This window comes from Coloeus monedula (assembly GCF_965178545.1).
Source record: "Coloeus monedula genome assembly, chromosome: 1".
Classification (NCBI taxonomy): Eukaryota; Metazoa; Chordata; class Aves; order Passeriformes; family Corvidae; genus Coloeus; species Coloeus monedula.
This window is the reverse complement of record NC_138781.1, coordinates 159,873,071-159,894,795: the sequence shown is the minus strand read 5'-3', so window position 1 is coordinate 159,894,795 and position 21,725 is coordinate 159,873,071. Positions and strand designations below refer to the sequence as shown.

General features: G+C 55.5%; 2 protein-coding genes across 2 annotated transcripts in view; one reads left to right on the top strand and one right to left on the bottom strand.

Annotated features, from left to right (window-relative positions):
* Positions 1-1,002: 1,002 nt before the first annotated feature.
* Positions 1,003-20,953, bottom strand: LOC309577829 (maestro heat-like repeat-containing protein family member 1; the record flags this gene model as incomplete). The annotated part of the gene is made up of 11 exons (XM_082290075.1): positions 1,003-1,450; positions 4,102-4,167; positions 6,086-6,188; positions 7,556-7,690; positions 7,788-7,940; positions 10,157-10,345; positions 11,184-11,330; positions 13,382-13,496; positions 15,607-15,744; positions 20,451-20,727; positions 20,923-20,953. The coding sequence occupies 11 exons, from the start codon at positions 20,951-20,953 to the stop codon at positions 1,365-1,367; spliced, it is 1,440 nt and encodes a 479-aa protein (XP_082146201.1). The 3' UTR covers positions 1,003-1,364.
* Positions 20,954-21,530: 577 nt separating this feature from the next.
* The window catches only part of LOC309577741 (maestro heat-like repeat-containing protein family member 1), a gene marked incomplete at both ends in the record, with an annotated part of 65,006 nt that continues 64,811 nt past the window's right edge, over positions 21,531-21,725 (top strand). Inside the window, one exon of the mRNA XM_082289957.1 lies at positions 21,531-21,584. Within this exon, the coding sequence (XP_082146083.1) occupies positions 21,531-21,584 (54 nt within the window). The remainder of the gene's footprint in view (positions 21,585-21,725) is intronic.

Genomic DNA, 21,725 nt, shown 5'->3' with positions numbered 1-21,725 from the left:
GGAATTGGACCTGGAATGGGACCTGGAATGGGACCTGGAAAAGGACCTGGAATGAGATCTGGAATTGGACCTGGAATGGGAGCTGGAATGGGACCTGGAATAGGATCTGGGAATGGGACCTGGAATAGGATCTGGAATTGGACCTGGAATAGGATCTGGAATGGGACCTGGAATGGGACCTGGAAAAGGACCTGGAATGAGATCTGGAATTGGACCTGGAATGGGAGCTGGAATGGGACCTGGAATAAGATCTGGAATGAGATCTGGAATTGGACCTGGAATGGGACCTGGAATGGGACCTGGAAAAGGACCTGGAAAAGGACCTGGAATGAGATCTGGAATTGGACCTGGAATGGGACCTGGAATAGGATCTGGGAAAAGATCTGGAATGGGACCTGGAATGGGACCTGGAATAGGATCTGGAATGGGACCTGGAATGGGATCTGGAATGGGACCTGGAATTGGACCTGGAATGGGAGCTGGAATGGGATCTGGAATGGGACCTGGAATTGGACCTGGAATGAGATCTGGAATGGGACCTGGAATGGGATCTGGAATGGGACCTGGAATGGGACCTGGAAAAGGACCTGGAATGAGATCTGGAATTGGACCTGGAATAGGATCTGGAATTGGACCTGGAATGGGACCTGGAATTGGACCTGGAATGGGATCTGGAATGGGACCTGGGAAAGGATCTGGACCAGGATCCCAAAGGAAAAACTGGAAGTGACCAAAACAGAGGACGGGATTCCCTGGATCTGATTTATCCCAGGAAAAGAGGTCAGGGAATGGAGCAGGAGCAGGAGCAGGATCCCAAAGGAAAAGCCGGAGGTGGGACAGAAACGAGGCAGGACCAGCTACGGAATTCCAAGGTTTTTCCTACGGATGAGAGGCCAGGAAGAACCCCTGGATCATCCCCATGGAGACACAGGGGGAGTCACCCCCTCCCATCCCCCAAATCCCAAGGAATCCCAGAATTCCAGAGTGGGATCAGGAGCCAAAAGCTTTATTTAAAAATAGGTCTCTGTACAGGGTGGGAATTCTGGGAATGGATCCCAAAACCCACCGGGAAGCAGCAGAGTGGGATGGGGGGGGGGGGGCTGCCGGGGTGGGAACGGATCCCGGATCCATCGGGAAGCAGCAGCAGCGGGGGGATGTGGATGGGTGGGATCGGGCTCCATCCGGATCCCAGGACGCTCCCACCTGGATCCCATCCCAAATTCCGTCCGTTTTCCCACTTTTTCGCCCCCCCCGTGGGAAGCAGAGGAAGAAAGTGCAGGAAGACTTTTCCCGTGGAATGGGAGTCCCCCGGGGTATTGCTGAGCGGAGCCGGGAATTCCCAGGAATTCCGGGAATGCCGGGATTCACAGGAGGCGGACGAGGCGTCCCAGGGTCTCGGCCACCTTGATCCGCACGGCCGGAACGGGATCCTTCAGGAGCAGCTTCAGGGCTGGAATTGCACAGCAGGGATGGCGTCGGGATCGGGATCGGGATCGGGATCGGGACCAGAACCAGAATCAGGATCAGGATTGGGATCAGGATCAGGATCAGGATTGGGATTGGGATCGGGATCAGGGTCAGGATTGGGATTGGGATTGGGATCGGGATCAGTATCAGGGTCAGGATTAGGATCGGGATTGGGATCAGGATTGGAATCAGGATTGGAGTCAGGATGGGGATCGGGATCAGGATCGGGATCAGGGTCAGGATCGGGATCGGGATCAGGATTGGGATCAGGGTCAGGATCGGGATCAGGATTGGGATCACAACCAGGATCAGGATCAGGATCAGAGTCAGGGTCAGGGCCAGCGCCAGAATCAGGATCAGGGTCAGGATCGGGATCAGGATCAGGATTGGGATCAGGATCAGGATCAGGATTGGGATCAGGATCAGGATCAGGATCAGGATCAGGGTCAGGATTGGGATCGGGATCAGGATCAGGATTGAAGTCAGGATAAGGATCAGGATTGGGATCAGGATCAGGATCAGGGTCAGGATTGGGATCGGGATCAGGGCCAGGATTGGGATCAGGATTGGGATCGGGATCAGGGTCAGGATCAGGATCAGGGTCAGGATTGGGATCGGGATCGGGATCAGGGTCAGGATTACAATCAGAATATCAGGATAAGGATCAGGGCCAGAATCAGGATCAAGGTCAGGATCAGGATTGGGATCAGGATCAGGATCAGGATTGGGATCAGGATCAGGGTCAGGATCAGGATCAGGGTCAGGATTGGGATTGGGATCGGGATCAGGGTCAGGATTACGATCAGAATATCAGGATAAGGATCAGGGCCAAAATCAGGATCAAGGTCAGGATCAGGATTGGGATCAGGATCAGGATTGGGATCAGGATCAGGATCAGGATTGGGATCCCCCATCCCAGGATACATCCATGGAAACTCCAGGAATTCCCAGGGATTCCCACCATATTCCCATCACATTCCCACTTTCTTCCTGCTGCATTCCCACTATTCCCATCCTATTCCCACCATATTCCCACTCCCGCTGGATTCCCATTGGATTCCTGCTGTATTCCCACTGAATTCCCGCTGCATTCCCCCTGGATTCATTCCCGGCTCCCGGGAGCCGCTCCAGGTGTTGGGAATGCGGGGGGGGGGGGGGGGGGGACACCTTTGGCCAGGATGATCCCATGGGATCCGCTCCCCATCCAGGCCCAGATTCCCGGGATCAAAGGGGCTCCATCCCGGTGTTCCCAGGAGCTTCCCAATCCCCAAAACTTTCATCCCGAGCTTTTCATTTCAGTTTTTTGGGATCATCCCACGCCTTCGCTGCTAATTTCAATTTCTTTGGGATCATCCGGAACATCCTGTGGTTTTCATCTCTTTGGGATCATCCCGAGCCTTTCATTTAAATCCCATTTCATTTCAATTCTCGCTCTTCCCATCCCCAAAAAAATCCCGGGACAAACAGGGAGGAAGCAGGAGCCAAGCCGGGAACATCCCTCGGCTCATCCCGGATTTTCCTCTTTTTTCATCCCCCTGTTCTCCCACCGGAACCTTTCCCGGTCAATCCCCAAATCCTCGGTGACCACGGCAATAAAATCCTCAATCCGCAAAAAATTCCCCCGGATCTGGCAAATCCGGCCCGACTGGGATTCCTGGGATGGGGGGACTGGGAAGCTCCTGGGAGCACCGGGATGGGGCCCCTTTGATCCTGGGAATCCGAGGCCGGATTGGGAGTGAATCCCATGGGATTCTCCCGGCCAAACCTCTCCCCATCCCCCCATTCCCGACGCCTGGAGCGGCTCCCGGGAGCCGGGAACGCATCCAGGTCTTTTTTCCAAGCTTTTTCCAGTAGCTTGTTTACCCCGGCCTCCGCATCCCTCGGGATTTTCCCTCATTCCTGGGGCATCCCGGGGCTGCTCCGGGGGAATCGGAGCCTCCCCCGGATCCTGCTGAATCCCAAGGATTCCTGAGCCAGGCGAATTCCGGCTGCCCGTGGCTCCAAGCGGCCCCGTGCTCCTGGAAGGGTCTCGGAGCCAACGGAAAGAGACTTTTTCCCTTTTTTAGAGTTTTTGCGGCTCCCTTGGAAGGCTCGGGAAGTTTCCGGGCTCGGATCCATCGGATGAGGTCAGCGGTGACAGGGAAAAAATCCCTGAAATCCAGGAAAGTGACTTCACCCCGCTCCCGGCTCCGGTGGATCCAAGGGGAGGGCGGTGAGGGCCCTTCCCGGGAGTTTCGGATCCCTCTGGACACCGCGGGGGCTCCCAGACCCCGGAATTCCGACCCCAGGGTAGGATCTGCCCGGATCCCCACGGAGAGCGGCTGTCCCGGGAATTCCCCCCATGGAACGACCCCGGTGCTGTCCCCAGGCCGATCCCAAAATCCCAACATCCCAAATCCGCACATTCCAGGCTCATCCCAGCCACGTCTCCCCGGGATTTTTGGGGATTTTTTTTTAATTTGCGGGTTTTTTTTGGGGGGGGGGGATATTCCCAGTGCTCCCAGAGCTCCGGAGTTTCCGGAGGGAGCAGGATCCCCTTGGAGCGTCGTCCCTCTGGGAAACCCCAATCCCTGAGATCCCCATCCTGTGGGATCGGGCTCCGGATCCGTCGGGAATTTGGGAATTCCCACTCACCGGAGATGAGCTGGTCCAGGTCCACCTGCTGGCCCTGCTCTTCGTCCACGTGGAGCACCAGGAATCCTGAGGGAATTTTGGGATCAGGGACTGGGATGGAGCCCCACAGGGAAGCGGGGGAGGTTGGAAAAGCCCTCGGAATTCCGTGTCCCCAACACCACATCCACAGGGAGGGGAAATCCCGCCGGGAATGGCAGCTCCAGCCCTCGGCCAGCGTTTTCTGGGGGAGAATTCCCTAAAAACTTCAAAATTACCCCCAAAAACCCCATCCAAAACCAGCCCCAAAACCGACCAAAATCAACCCAAAATCCCCTTGGGGACCCCCAGGAGTGACGTCACCCCTCGGTGCCCAAGGCCACCACCGTGACCCCAAGAGGTGACAGGACCAGGCACCACCTGGGGACAAGATCGGGGCCACCAGGGACCCCAAAACATCCAAAATTACCCCAAAAACACCCCCAAAATAATCCCAAAACCACCCAAAACTGGAGCCCCCCAGGAGCGACGTCACCCCTCGGTGACAGAGGCCACCACCGTGACCCCAAGAGGTGACAGGACCAGGCACCACCTGGGGACAAAATCGGGGCCACCAGGGACCCCAAAACATCCAAAATTACCCCAAAACCACCCAAAACTCCCCTGGAGCCCCCCAGGAGTGACGTCACCCCTTGGTGCCCAAGGCCACCACTGTGACCCCAAGAGGTGACAGGACCAGGGACCACCTGGGGACAACATCAGGGTCACCAGGGACCCCAAAACATCCAAAATTACCCCAAAACCACCCAAAATTCCCCTGGAGCCCCCCAGGAGTGACGTCACCCCTCAGTTCCCAAGGCCACCACCGTGACCCCAAGAGGTGACAGGACCAGGCACCACCTGGGGACAACATGGGGGTCACCAGGGACCCCAAAACATCCAAAATTACCCCAAAACCACCCAAAACTGGAGCCCCCCAGGAGCGACATCACCCCTTGGTGCCCAAGGCCACCACCGTGACCCCAAGAGGTGACAGGACCAGGCACCACCTGGGGACAAAATCGGGGTCACCAGGGACCCCAAAATATCCAAAATTACCCCAAAATCCATCCAAAATTACCCCAAAACCACCCAAAACTGGAGCCCCCCAGGAGTGACGTCACCCCTCGGTGACAGAGGCCACCACCGTGACCCCAAGAGGTGACAGGACCAGGGACCACCTGGGGACAAAATCGGGGTCACCAGGGACCCCAAAACATCCAAAATTACCCCAAAACCACCCAAAACTGGAGCCCCCCAGGAGTGACATCACCCCTTGGTGCCCAAGGCCACCACCGTGACCCCAAGAGGTGACAGGACCAGGCACCACCTGGGGACAAAATCGGGGTCACCAGGGACCCCAAAATATCCAAAATTACCCCAAAATCCATCCAAAATTACCCCAAAACCACCCAAAACTGGAGCCCCCCAGGAGCGACATCACCCCTTGGTGCCCAAGGCCACCACCATGACCCCAAGAGGTGACAGGACCAGGCACCACCTGGGGACAAGACCGGGGTCACCAGGGACCCCAAAACATCCAAAATTACCCCAAAATCCATCCAAAATTACCCCAAAACCACCCAAAACTCCCCTGGGGCCCCCCAGGAGCGACATCACCCCTTGGTGCCCAAGGCCACCACTGTGACCCCAAGAGGTGACAGGACCAGGCACCACCTGGGGACAAGACCGGGGTCACCAGGGACCCCAAAACATCCAAAATTACCCCAAAACCACCCAAAACTGGAGCCCCCCAGGAGTGACATCACCCCTTGGTGCCCAAGGCCACCACCGTGACCCCAAGAGGTGACAGGACCAGGCACCACCTGGGGACAACATGGGGGCCACCAGAGATACCAAAACATCCAAAAGCACCTCAAAAGCCCCAAAAATACCCCGAATGAGCCCAGATTGTCTTTGGACAGGGTTGGTGTCACCCCTTGGTGGGCACGGCCACCCCGTCCCTCACCGATGAACATGGGCGCCGCCGCCCGCAGCTCCCGCCAGGGGCTCTTGAAGTAGAAGAGGTTGGTGGAGATGAGGCGGCTCAGGAGCGCCGGGTGGGTGCGCATCTGTGGGGTCAGAGGGACAGAGGGACAGACGGACAGAGGGACAGATGGACAGGGGACAGAGGGACAGATGGACAGAGGGGACAGAGGGACAGAGGGACAGAGGGACAGATGGACAGGGGACAGAGGGACAGGGGACAGAGGGACAGAGGGACAGAGGGAGAGAGGGACAGAGGGAGAGAGGGACAGATGGACAGGGGACAGAGGGACAGGGGACAGAGGGACAGAGGGACAGACGGACAGAGGGACAGAGGGACAGGGGACAGAGGGACAGAGGGAGAGAGGGGACAGAGGGGACAGAGGGACAGGGGACAGACGGACAGAGGGACAGAGGGACAGAGGGACAGAGGGACAGGGGACAGAGGGACAGAGGGACAGAGGGACAGAGGGACAGAGGGAGAGAGGGACAGAGGGACAGAGGGAGAGAGGGACAGAGGGACAGAGGGACAGAGGGACAGAGGGGACAGAGGGACATTGGGGACAGAGGGGACAGAGGGACAGAGGGGACAGAGGGGACAGAGGGACAGAGGGACAGAGGGACCGAGGGACAGAGGGACAGAGGGACAGGGGACAGACGGAGGGATAGAGGGACAGAGGGACAGAGGGACAGAGGGACATTGGGGACAGAGGGACAGAGGGACAGAGGGGACAGAGGGGACAGGGGACAGAGGGACAGGGGACAGAGGGACAGAGGGACAGGGGGACAGAGGGACAGGGGGACAGAGGGGACAGAGGGACAGAGGGGACAGAGGGACAGGGGACAGAGGGACAGAGGGACAGAGGGACAGAGGGACAGAGGGGACAGAGGGACAGAGGGACAGAGGGACAGAGGGACAGAGGGACAGAGGGGACAGAGGGGACAGAGGGGTCAGAGGGGACATTCCCATTCCCAATCCCAACATCCCAATATTGCTCCCAACGTTCCATTCCTGATCCCGCTCCCAACGTCCCGATCCTGATCCCGATGTCCCAATCCCACTCCCAATGTCCCACTCCCGATCCCAATCCCCCATTCCCGATCCCAATCCCCCATTCCCAATCCCAATCCCCCATTCCCAATCCCAATGTCCCATTCCCGATCCCAATGTCCCATTCCCACTCCCAATGTCCCATTCCCGCTCCCAATGTCCCATTCCCACTCCCAATGTCCCATTCCCGCTCCCAATGTCCCATTCCCATTCCCACTCCCAATGTCCCATTCCCGCTCCCAACGTCCCAATCCCATTCCCACTCCCAATGTCTCATTCCCACTCCCAATGTCCCATTCCCTATCCCAACGCCCCAATCCCAATCCCAACATCCCATTCCCGATCCCAATTTCCCATTCCCAACATCCCATTCCCGCTCCCGCTCCCGCTCCCGGCGCGCACCAGGAACTTGCAGACGTCGTTGATGAACTCCCCGTAGTGCAGCCCCCGCTCTTCCCGCAGGTGATTCCCGAACATTTCCCGGAGCCCCTCGCAGCCCAGGCAGGGCCCGCACATCCGCAGCGCGAACTTGCAGGCCTGGAAAAAAAAAACCGGGAATTCCGGGGGCGTTCGTGGGCGCGGGGGCAATTCCCGGCATTCCCGGGATTCGGCGGCAACGGGGTCGGGGCCAGACCTTGACGACGTCGGGGCAGGGATCCTGCAGGTGCAGCAGGAGCGTCACGAGCCCGTTCAGGACCTGCTCCGAGAAAACCTCGGAGTCGGTGCGGCCGAAGCGGGACAGGTTCCCGAAGAGGACGATGGAGGAGCGCCGCAGATCCGGCTGCTCCTGGGAAAAGGAGGAAAAGCGGCGTCAGCGGGAGCGAATCCCAAAATCCCCAGCCTGAGATCCCAAAATCCCCAGCCCGTGATCCCAAAATTCCCAGCCTGAAATCCCAAAATCTCCAGCCTGAGATCCCAAAATCCCCGTCTTGTGATCCCAAAAATCCCCATCCTGAGATCCAGCAAATCCCCAGCCCCGAGATCCCAAAATCCCCAGCCCATGATCCCAAATTCCCCAGCCCGTGATCCCAAAATTCCCAGCCTGAAATCCCAAAATCTCCAGCCTGAAATCCCAAAATCCCCAGCCCCGTGATCCCAAAATCCCCAGCTTGTGATCCCAAAATCTCCAGCCTGAGATCCCAAAATCCCCATCCTGAGATCCAGCAAATCCCCAGCCCCGAGATCCCAAAATCCCCATCTTGTGATCCCAAAATCCCCAGCCTGAGATCCCAAAATCCCCAGCCCCGTGATCCCAAAATCCCCAGCCTGAGATCCCAAAATCCCCAGCCCCGTGATCCCAAAATCCCCAGCCTGAGATCCCAAATTCCCCAGCCTGAGATCCCAAAATCTCCAGCCCTGTGATCCCAAAATCTGCAGCCTGAGATCCCAAAATCCCCAGCCTGAGATCCCAAAATTCCCAGCCCCGTGATCCCAAAATCCCCAGCCTGAGATCCAGAAAATCCCCAGCCTGAGATCCCAAAATCCCCAGCCTGAGATCCCAAAATCCCCAGCCTGAAATCCCAAAATCCCATCTTCTGATCCCAAATTCCCCAGCCTGAAATCCCAAATTCCCCAGCCTGAGATCCCAAAATCTCCAGCCCTGTGATCCCAAATTCCCCAGCCTGAGATCCCAAAATTCCCATCTTGTGATCCCAAAATTCCCAGCCTGAGATCCCACCATTCCCATCCCGTTATTCCCACCATCCTCATCCCACTTTTCCCACTCTTCCCATCCCACTTTTCCCACCACTCCCATCCCGCTTTTCCCACCATCCCCATCCCACTTTTCCCATTATTCCCACCATTCCCATCCCATTGTTCCCACCATTCCCACTATTCCCATCCCACTTTTCCCATCATTCCCATCCCAGTATTCCCATTTTCCCACCGTTCCCATCCTGCTTTTCCCACCATTCCCATCCCACCATTCCCAGCACTCCCATCCCGCTTTTCCCACCATCCCCATCCCACTTTTCCCATTTTTCCCACCATTCCCATCCCATTTTTCCCACCATCCCTGCCCCCCCCGTTCCCACCATCCCCATTGTCCAATGCCCAGGGGACGATCCCGGTGGGACAATTCCAATGGGACAATTCCAGAGGGACAATTCCAATGGGAAGATCCCAATGGGACGATCCCAGTGAGACAATTCCAGGGGGACAATTCCAATGGGAAGATCCCAGTGGGACAATTCCAATGGGACAATTCCAATGGGAAGATCCCAGTGGGACAATTCCAATGGGACAATTCCAGAGGGACAATTCCAATGGGAAGATCCCAGTGGGACAATTCCAATGGGACAATTCCAGAGGGACAATTCCAATGGGAAGATCCCAGTGGGACAATTCCAATGGGACAATCCCAGTGGGACAATTCCAATGGGAAGATCCCAGTGGGACAATTCCAGGGGGACAATTCCAATGGGATGATTCCAATGGGACGATCCCAGCAGGACAATTCCAATGGGATAATCCCAGTGAGACAATTCCAGTGGGACAATTCCAATGGGAAGATCCCAGTGGGACAATCCCGGTGGGACGATCCCAGTGGGACAATTCCAGTGGGATAATCCCAGTGGGACAATTCCAATGGGAAGATCCCAGTGGGACAATTCCAATGGGACAGTTCCAATGGGAAGATCCGAATGGGACGATCCCAGTGGGACAATTCCAATGGGATAATCCCAGTGAGACAATTCCAGTGGGACAATTCCAATGGGAAGATCCCAGTGGGACAATTCCAATGGGATAATCCCAGTGGGACAATTCCGGTGGGACGATCCCAGTGGGACAATTCCAGTGGGACAATTCCGGTGGGACGATCCTGGTGGGACAATTCCAATGGGAAGATCCCAATGACAAGAGCACGGATGAACATCCAGGAGGAATCCCAGGATGAGGGAGAGACTTGGGAACGGAAAAATCCCACGGGATGGACCCCTGGCCGTGCCGACCACGGCCCAACTCCCAACAACTCCGGGAATTCCCGGGATGGCTCCTTACGCTGTCGAAGAAGGGCCGGATGCGGATGGCGATGTGGAGCAGCATGGATTGCACATCCCGCTCTTCCAGGTGATCCAGGAGCTTGGAGAGGCTGGACATGGCCTCCAGGGCCACCAGATTGTTGGGATCGTCCTTGTCGTCCATGCCGTTGACCATGGAGGCCAGCAGCTGCGAGCCGTGCCTCCGGATCTGCCGGAAAAGCGGGATCACGGCCGGGAAAAGGGACGTGGAACCCCCCCCAGGGGGGGAGCTGGGGAGGGCTGATCCCGGAGAAAAGCGGGATTGAAGGGATCCCAGGAGGGATCCAGTGGGGAGGGAAGTGGTGCCAGGGGAGGTTTAGGTGGGATTTTCAGGAATGTTCCCCCTGGAAAGTGCTGGAATTGGTGGGAAAGGGGGGAAAGAAAGGGAAATCTCGGAGCCCCTTGCAGGGCCTTTTCCAGGGGTTTTGGGAATGGGAAGAAGGGAATGGGGAATTCCCGGGAGAAAAGTGGGATCGAAGGGATCCAGGAGGGATCCAGGGCGGGATCTGCTGGCAGGGAACAGGGACAGGAGCAGAGGGAGCGGCCTCGGGCTGGGATTTTCGGGAATATCCCCCTGGAATTGCAGGCAAACGGGGATGGGCGGCCTCGGGAAGCAGGGCAGGGCCGGAGGCCGGGGATTCCCGGGAAAAGCTGGGAAAAGGGGCCGATCCCAGCTGGAATTCCGGCGGCTCCGAGGAGCCGGGAAATGTTCCCGGGGATCCCCGGAATGTGGGGCTGGGGAGAATCCCCCTCCCCCACCCCCTGGGAAAGGCTCCGGGATTGCCGGGAATGGCTCCGGAGAAATTCCCGGCAGCAGCTGAAGCATTTTTAGGATTCGGAACCTCCCAGCGCATCCCAGTCCTGGGAGCTTCCTCCCCATCCCACAGAACCTCATCCCAATGTTTTTGAGGGAATTCCAACATCCACCCAGCCCTTTCCTGCGGCAGCAGGAATTCATTCCCTGTGTCCTGCCCCTCCAGATCCCGGATCCCAGGAGCTGCTCCCACCTTTTCCGGGCATCCCGAGGCGACATTCCCAAGCCCCCGGAGCGCCAGGATCCGCACCAGGAGGCAGGAATCCTTTTCCAGAGCCGTCAGCGCATCCAGGAGCGGCTCCAGCAGGATCAGGTCGTTCACCACGTTGTGGTTGAGGAGCTGGAGAAGGGAAAAAAACCTCGGGATACACTGGGAAAAACCCCCGGATCCAGGAGGGAGGAGCCGGAATTCCCAGGGTGAACTCAGCCCCGGGTGGGATGCGGGGATTGGGAAAAGTTGGGAATTTGGGAGGGAGCGATGGAGACCTTGGGATGGTGGCGGCCACCCTACGGATCCGATGCTCCGGTCCCATCCCGATCCTCCTTTCCCATCTATCCCCTCCATGCCGAGCCTGGAATTTCCCCTCATCCTCATCCCCCGGATCTGCTGGAATTCTCTTTTCCTTGCCCTCAGCTCCCGTTGGAATTTTCCAACCTCCGGGATCCAATCGCGCTCCAGATTCCGGGATGGGCTCCAAGCAGGGCCCGGGATTGGGAATTCGGGATGGAGATTTTGGTGGGGATGGAGCTCGGAGCTGCTCCGTGGAACCGGATCCGATGGATGTGGGGTTGGGAATGGGATGGAGTCACTTCGTTCCTTGGGATGCGGTGGGATGGGATGGGATGGGGTGGGATGGAAAGATGGAGCTGGGAAAAGGTGGAGCCAAAAATGGAGGGAGGGAAGGAGGGATGGATCCATGGATGGATGGATGGATGGATGAAGGGATGGATGATGGGTGGAGGGATCAATGGATCCATGGATGGATGGAGGGATGGATGGATGGATCCATGGATGGAGGGATCGATGGATCCATGGATGGAGGGATGGATCCATGGATTGAGGGATGGATCCATGGATGGATGGATGGATGAAGAGATGGATGATGGATGGATCCATGGGTGGAGGGATCAATGGATCCATGGATGGATGGATGGAGGGATGGATGGATGGATCCATGGATGGAGGGATCGATGGATCCATGGATGGAGGGATGGATCCATGGATGGAGGGATGGATCCATGGATGAAGAGGGACGAAGGGATTGATGGATCCATGGATGGATGATGGATCCATGGGTGGAGAGATCAATGGATCCATGGATGGAGGGATGGATGGATCCATGGATGGAGGGATGGATCCATGGATGGATGGATGGATCCATGGATGGATGGATGGATGAAGGGATGGATGATGGATGGATCCATGGGTGGAGGGATCAATGGATCCATGGATGGATGGAGGGATGGATGGATGGATCCATGGATGGAGGGATCGATGGATCCATGGATGGAGGGATGGATCCATGGATGGAGGGATGGATCCATGGATGGATGGATGGATCCATGGATGAAGAGGGACGAAGGGATTGATGGATCCATGGATGGAGGGATGGATCCATGGATGGATGGATGGATCCATGGATGGATGGATGGATGAAGGGATGGATGATGGATGGATCCATGGGTGGAGGGATCAATGGATCCATGGATGGATGGAGGGATGGATGGATGGATCCATGGATGGAGGGATCGATGGATCCATGGATGGAGGGATGGATCCATGGATGGAGGGATGGATCCATGGATGAAGAGGGACGAAGGGATTGATGGATCCATGGATGGAGGGATGGATCCATGGATGGAGGGATGGATGGATCCATGGATGGAGGGATGGATGAATCCATGGACGGAGGGATGGATGGAGGGATCCATGGATCCACGGATGGATGGATGGATCCATGGATGGATCCATGGATGGATGATGGATGGATCCATGGAAGGAGGGATGGGTGGATCCATGGATGGAGGGATGGATGGATCCATGGATGGAGGGATGGATGATGGATGGATCCATGGATGGATGGGTGGATCCATGGATGGAGGGATGGATGGATGGATTAATGGAGGGATGGATGGATGGATGATGGATGGATCCATGGATGGATGGATGGATGGATGGATGGATGGATGGATGGAGGGATGGATCCATGGATGGATGGGTGGATCCATGGATGGAGGGATGGATGGATGGATTAATGGAGGGATGGATGGATGGATGATGGATGGATCCATGGATGGAGGGATGGATGGATCCATGGATGGAGGGATGGATGGATCCATGGATCCATGGATGGATGAACAGCCGGATATTCCCCGTTTTTCCCGCCTCACCTCGGCCAGGAACGCGGTGCTGGTGACCCTCTGGCACTCGAAGACGCTTCCCAGGACCGGGATGAGGCTCCGGACGATCCGTGGGAGCCGGGGCCCGCAGAGCCGAGCCATCGCCCTGTGTGGGAACGGCACTCGGAATCCTGGGAATCCCGGGAATCCCGGGAATTCCTGCGCCCGGGCAGGACAACGCCCGGCATGGAAACCGGGATTGATCTACAGAGAAGGATCTGGAGCATCCCGGACACCCCATCCGGGTTTTCTTTGGGATGAGTCCCTCGGGAATGTTTGGGAGGTTCCCTAAGGCTGGAAAATCCCAATCCCAAGCCAGGGGTTATTCCCGGATGAACCGGGATGGGGTCTTGCCCCCTCTGGCACCGGGAATTTCACCGGGAATGACGGGATGGGATAGTCCAGGAATCCCAGGGAGGCAGCAGCGGGAAAAGGGAGAAGTTTTCCATGGGGTGCTTCGGGTGTTGATCCCATGGAAGTGGGAACAGGGAAGGGAAGGAGCCCAGCCATGGGAATGATGGAAAACGGGATCGGAGACAGCGGGAATCCCATATTGGGAATTCCAGAGTGGGATCAGTGGCACTGGGAATTTCAGAGCAGGATCAATGGCACTGGAATTCCATATTGGGATCAATGGCATTGGGAATTCCAGAGTGGGATCAATGGCACTGGAATTCCATACTGGGATCAATGGCACTGGGAATTCCATATTGGGATCAATGGCACTGGAATTCCATATTGGGATCAATGGCATTGGGAATTCCAGAGTGGGATCAATGGCACTGGAATTCCATACTGGGATCAATGGTACTGGAATTCCATACTGGGATCAATGGCACTGGGAATTCCATACTGGGATCAATGGTACTGGAATTCCATACTGGGATCAATGGCATTGGGAATTCCAGAGTGGGATCAATGGCACTGGAATTCCATACTGGGATCAATGGCACTGGGAATTCCATATTGGGATCAATGGCACTGGGAATTCCATACTGGGATCAATGGCATTGGGAATTCCAGAGTGGGATCAATGGCACTGGGAATTCCATACTGGGATCAATGGCACTGGAATTGCAGAGTGGGATCAATGGCACTGGAATTCCATACTGGGATCAATGGCACTGGAATTGCAGAGTGGGATCAATGGCATTGGGAATTCCAGAGTGGGATGAATGGCACTGGAATTCCATACTGGGATGAATGGCACTGGAATTCCATATTGGGATCAATGGCACTGGAATTCCATATTGGGATCAATGGCACTGGGAAATCCATACTGGGATCAATGGCACTGGGAATTCCATATTGGGATCAATGGCATTGGGAATTCCAGAGTGGGATCAATGGCACTGGAATTCCATACTGGGATCAATGGCACTGGGAAATCCATACTGGGATCAATGGCACTGGGAATTCCATATTGGGATCAATGGCACTGGAATTCCATATTGGGATCAATGGCATTGGGAATTCCAGAGTGGGATCAATGGCACTGGAATTCCAGAGTGGGATCAATCGCACTGGGAATTCCATACTGGGATCAATGGCACTGGAATTCCATATTGGGATCAATGGCATTGGGAATTCCAGAGTGGGATCAATGGCACTGGAATTCCATACTGGGACCAGTGGCACTGGGAATTCCAGAGTGGGATCAATGGCACTGGAATTCCATACTGGGATCAATGGCATTGGGATTCCATACTGGGATCAGTGGCACTGGAATTCCATACTGGGATCAATGGCATTGGGAATTCCAGAGTGGGATCAATGGCACTGGAATTGCAGAGTGGGATCAGTGGCACTGGGAATTCCATACTGGGATCAGTGGCACTGGAATTCCATGTTGGGATCAATGGCATTGGGAATTCCAGAGTGGGATCAATGGCACTGGAATTCCATACTGGGATCAGTGGCACTGGAATTCCATATTGGGATCAATGGCATTGGGAATTCCAGAGTGGGATCAATGGCACTGGAATTGCAGAGTGGGAACAGTGCCACTGGGAATCCCACACTGGGATTGGGGACAACGGGAATTCCACACTGGGATTGACAACACCGGGAATTCCGCAGCGGGACCAACATCCGGCTCCAGCTCCATCCACCCCTCCGCATTCCCGGGAGCAGGACGATCCCACCCCATCCCAAAAAATCCCGGAATTCCCCTAAATCCCATCCAGCTCCGCTCCCCGCCCCCTGGAATTCCCTACCCAGCCAGGAGGGCGATTCCGTCGTGGTGCCGCTCAGGAATTCCCATCAATTCCCAGCCTCCGGCGCTTCCCACATCCCGGACGACGTCGTCGTTCCCGGCACGCTCCAGCATCGCCTTCAGCGTCTCCAGGGCGCAGCTGGAAAAGGGAATGGGATCTGGGATTGGGTTTGGGATTGGATCCGGGATCTGGGATTGGGTTTGGGATTGGGTTTGGGATTGGATCTGGGATTGGGACGGGGTTTGGGATTGGATCAGGGATTCGGGATTGGGTTTGGGATTGGATCTGGGATTGGGATTGGGATGGGGTTTGGGATTGGATCTGGGATCTGGGATTGGGTTTGGGATTGGATCTGGGATCTGGGATTGAGTTTGGGACTGAGTTTAGGATGGAGTTTGGGATGGGGCCTGGGATCTGGGTTTGGGATTGGAGCTGGAATTGGATCTGGGATTGGATTTGGGATTGGATCCAGGATTGGATCCGGGATTGGATTCGGGATTGGGTTTGGGATTGGATACAGGATTGGATCTGGGACTGGGTTTGGGATTGGATTTGGATCCGGGATTGGATTTGGGATTGGAGCCGGAATTGGATCCAGGATTGGATTCAGGATTGGATCAGAGACTGGGTTTGAGATTGGGTTTGGGACTGGGTTTGGGATTGGATCTGGGATTGGATTGGAATTGGATCTGGGATTGGATTTGGGATTGGATCCAGGATTGGATCCGGGATTGGATTCGGGATTGGAGCTGGAATTGGATCCGGGATTGGATTCAGGATTGGATCTGGGACTGGGTTTGAAATTGGGTTTGGGACTGGATTTGGGATTGAATTTGGGATTGGATGCAGGATTGGATTTGGGATTGGAGCCGGTATTGGATCCGGGATTGGATTCAAGATTGGATCTGGGACTGGGTTTGAGATTGGGTTTGGGACTGGGTTTGGGATTGGAGCCAGAATTGGAACTGGAATTGGATTCGGGATTGGATTCAGGATTGGATCTGGGATTGGGTTTGGGACTGGGTTTCGGATTGGATTTGGGATTGGATTTGGGATTGGATCCAGGATTGGAGCCGGAATTGGATCTGGGATTGGATTTGGGATTGGATTTGGGATTGGGTTTGAGATTGGGTTTGGGACTGGGTTTGGGATTGAATTTGGGATTGGATCTGGGATTGGAGCCGGAACTGGATTCGGGATTGGAAGCAGAATTGGATCTGGGATTGGATTTGGGATTGGAACTGGAATTGGATCCAGGATTGGATTCAGGATTGGATCCAGGATTGGATTCGGGATTGGATTCGGGATTGGATTCGGGATTGGAGCCGAAATTGGATCCGGGATTGGATTTGGGATTGGATCTAGGATTGGATTCGGGATTGGATTCAGGATTGGATCTGGGACTGGGTTTGAGACTGAGTTTGGGACTGGGTTTGGGATTAGATTTGGGATTGGATCTGGGATTGGAGCCGGAACTGGAGCCGGGATTGGATTTGGGATTGAATCCGGCTCCATCTGGGATGTCCCGAGGGAATTCCGTGCCCGGGGAATGCCGGAGCTGGAGCGATCCCAGCTCCTTCCCAGCACGGCAGCAACGGGAACCAAGACAAAAGACTGGGAAGGGAAAAACTCCGGAGCTACTTGAAGGAATTTTTTTTTCATGGAATGAGCATTTTACGGGGCTGGGATCGCTCTGCCACGGAGCAACATCTGGAAAAGATCCATTATCCCGTCAAAACACCGGGAAGAGCAGCCAGGGATAAATCCCGGCTGTGGGAGCGGGGATCCCACACACGAAGGAAATCTGGGATTCGGGATCGGCCTTTGGAGCTGCTGCCCCAGATATTCCCACTGGGATTTGTTCCCTTTCCCCCGGGAGCCTCTGGAATTTGGGGGGGTGGGAGAACCCCAAGGATTCCAGCAGGGGCAGGGACACCCAGGGATGCCTCTGGAATGCTGGAAATTTGGGAATAACGATGGAAAATTGATCCCAAACACGGGAAGGGACCTGAAAATCCTTCCCGGGCCTCTGGAGAATCCTCGGATTCACGGCTGGCCGGGATGGGATGATCCCAGAGGTTTTCCAACCTCTGCCATTCCGTGATTCCCTAAGAACCAAAGGATCCAGGAGCCCGTGGGAAAAACCCAAGGAATGGGAAAGGAGTCAAGGAAGAGGCCCAAAGCAGAATTCCCGATGGAAAACTCCCTGAGTTTTCCCCAAAAATTCCCCCAGAGGAGCTGGGAAGATCCCGGTGGAGCTTTCCCTGCTGTGGATGGCCACGGGAAAAGCAGGACAAGGAACGGGAACTGCGAAATTCCGGAGGGAAAAAAAACCCCTGGAGCGCCCGAGAGGCCTCGGAGCATCCCGGGAGCATCCGGGGCTTTCCCGGAATTCATTAAGGACTAATTAATGAGGGAAAGCTCAGGGTGCAGCTGCCTGCCGGGGTCGGGAAATCCTGGAATCCGGGAATGGGGTGGGATGGGTGGGATTTCGGGATGATCCCATTGCCACGGGGCAGCTCCCGCTATCCCGGGATGCTCCAGCCCGGCCTGGGACAATTCCAGGGATGGGGCATCCATTGTTTCCCTGGAATTCCCACCCTCACTCCTTTTTTTTTGGGAATCTGCTCCAACGATCCCGACCCCACTCCGGAGGCTCCATCCCATTCCTGCTTCTCAACTTGCCAATCCCAACGTCGCATCCCAAGCCTTGGTTTCCATCCCATCCCATCCCATGGATCCCATCTCATCCGATAGATCCCAGAAATCCCATCCCATCATCCCAGAAATCCCATCCCATCCGATAGATCCCAGAAATCCCATCCCATCCCATTCTATAAATCCCATCAATCCCATCCCATCCCATCCCATGGATCCCATCCAATAAATCCCATCCCATCCCATCCCATGGATCCCATCCCATCCCATCAATCCCATCCCATTATCTCATAAATCCCATCCCATCCCGTTCCCATCCCTGTCTCATTCCCATCCCATCCCATAAATCCCATCCCGTAAATCCCACAAATCCCATCCCATGGATCCCATCCCATTATCCTAGAAATCCCATCCCATTCCCGTCCCTGTCTCATTCCCATCCCATCCCATCAATCCCATCCCATTCCATCCCATAAATCCCACAAATCCCATCCCATGGATCCCATCCCATCAATCCCATCCCATTATCCCAGAAATCCCATCCCATCCCATCCCATTCCCATTCCATCCCATCCTATAAATCTCATAAATCCCATGCCATAAATCCCATCCCATCCCATTCCCATCCCATCCCTGTCTCATTTCCATCCCATCCTATAAATCTCATCCCATCCCATTCCATCCCATAAATCCCATCCCATTATCCCAGAAATCCCATCCCATCCCATAAATCCTACAAATCCCATCCCATAAATCCCACAAATCCCATCCTATCCCATGGATCCCATCCCATTATCCACGAAATCCCATCCCAACCCATTCCCATCCCATCCCATTCTGTAAATCCCATAAATCCCATCCCATTCTCATTCCCATTCCCATCCCATTCTATAAATCCCATAAATCCCATCCCATCCCATCGATCCCATCCCATTATCCACAAAATCCCATCCCATTCCCATTCCCATCCCGTCTCATCCTATAAATCCCACAAATCCCACGGATCCCATCAATCCCATCCCATCCCATTATCCCGGAAGTCCCATTCCCATCCCATCCCATCCCTGTCTCATTCCCATCCCATTCTATAAATCCCACAAATCCCATCCCATTCCATCCCATAAATCCCACCCCATCCCATAAATCCCATCCCATCCCATGGATCCCATCCCATCCCATCCCAAAAATCCCATCCCATCAATCCCATCCTATCCCATCCTACAAATCCCACAAATCCCATCCCATTCCCGTCCCTGTCTCATTCCCGTCCCATCCCATCCTATCCCATCCCATCCCATCCCATCCCATCCCATCCCATCCCATCCCATCCCATCCCTGTCTCATTCCCATCCCATCCTATAAATCCCACAAATCCCATCCCATCAATCCCATCCCATAAATCCCATCCCATAAATCCCATCCTATCCCATCCCATCCTACAAATCCCACAAATCCCATCCCATCCCATGGATCCCATCCCATGGATCCCATCCCATCCCATCCCATCCCATCCCATCCCATCCCATCCCATTCCCATCCCATTCCATCCCATCCCATCCCATCCCATCCCATCCCATCAATCCCATCCCATCCCATCCCATCCCATCAATCCCATCCCATCCCATCCCATCCCATCCCATCCCATCCCATCCCATCCCATGTCTCATTCCCATCCCATCCTATAAATCCCATAAATCCCATCCCATCAATCCCATCCCATAAATCCCATCCCATCCCATGGATCCCATCCCATCCCATCCCATCAATCCCATCCCATCAATCCCATCTCATCCCATCCTATCCCATCCCATCCCATAAATCCCATCCCATCCCATCCCATAAATCCCATGGATCCCATCCCCTCCCATCCTATCCCATCCCATCCCATCAATCCCATCCCATCCCATCCCATCCCATCCCATGGATCCCATCCCATCCCCTCCCATCCTATCCCATCCCATCCCATCAATCCCATCCCATCCCATCCCATCCCATGGATCCCATCCCATCCCATGGATCCCATCCCACCCCACCCCATCTCCTCAATCCCATCCCATTATCCCACAAATCCCATCCCTGTCTCATTCCCATCCCATCCCACGGATCCCATCAATCCCATTCCCCCTTCTCCCCAAAAACCCCCACACCCCCTTTTCCCAAGGAATTCCCACCCTTTCCCCCCACACCTGCAGGGCTGGAGGCTGCGCGGGGCCGAGCCGTGCCGGCTCCGCTTTTCCCGGCCCTGCAGGAATTTCGGGAGCTGGACCCCCACGGAGCAGCCGAGGCGCAGCAGGAGGCTCTGGAAAAGGTTCGGGAATCGCTCCAGGACCGCGGCCGCCGCCTCCGGCACAGACATGAGCTCATCCAAGGCGCACGTGGCCTGCGAAGGCAGCGGGAATTGCGGGAATCTCCCGGGAAAAGAGCTCGGAAAAGGATTTTTCCGCTTCTTCCGCCCGCTGCCGACTGCCGGAGTTTAACCCCTGCCGCAACTTCCAGGGATTTGGGGTTTTCTAGGGTTGGGGAAGGAGGTGGATTCTGGGGGCGGAGGGGTTCCAGGGGTGGAATTACCCGGGATAAACTGGGAGGGGGGAGGGGGGGATTGATCCCTGATTCCTTGGGGTTATTCCCGGATTTCCTGATGGATTCTGGGCCCCAAACCCAAAGTCTGGGGTGGGAATTGCTCCCCCATCCCTGGGAATTGCTCCCTGATTCCTTGGGATTATTCCCGGATTTCCTGATGGATTCTGGGCCCCAAACCCAAAGCGTGGGGTGGGAACTGTTCCCTGATTCCCTGGAATTGTTCCCTGATTCCTTGGGAATTATTCCCTGATTTCCTGATGGATTCTGGGCCCCAAACCCAAAGTCTGGGGTGGGAATTGCTCCCTGATCCCTGGGAATTGTTCCCTGATTCCCGATGGATTCCAGACCCCAAACCCAAAGCGTGGGGTGGGAATTGTTCCCTGATTCCTTGGGATTATTCCCGGATTTCCCGATGGATTCCGGACCCCAAACCCAAAGCGTGGGGTGGGAATTGCTCCCTGATTCTTTGGAATTGCTCCCTGATTCCTGGGAATTGCTCCCTGATTCCTTTGGAATTATTCCCTGGTACCTGAGGGTTTCCAGACCCTAAACCCAAAGTCTGGGGTGGGAATTGCTCCCTGATTCCTTGGAATTGCTCCCTGATTCCCGATGGATTCTGGGCCCCAAACCCAAAGTCTGGGGTGGGAATTGCTCCCCCATCCCTGGGAATTGCTCCCTGATTCCCGATGGATTATTCCCTGATTCCTGATGGATTCCGGACCCCAAACCCAAAGTCTGGGGTGGGAATTGTTCCCTGATTCCTTGGGATTGTTCTCTGATCCCTGGGAATTGTTCCCTGATTCCCGATGGATTCTGGACCCCAAACCCAAAGTCTGGGGTGGGAATTGCTCCCTGATTCTTTGGAATTGCTCCCTGATTCT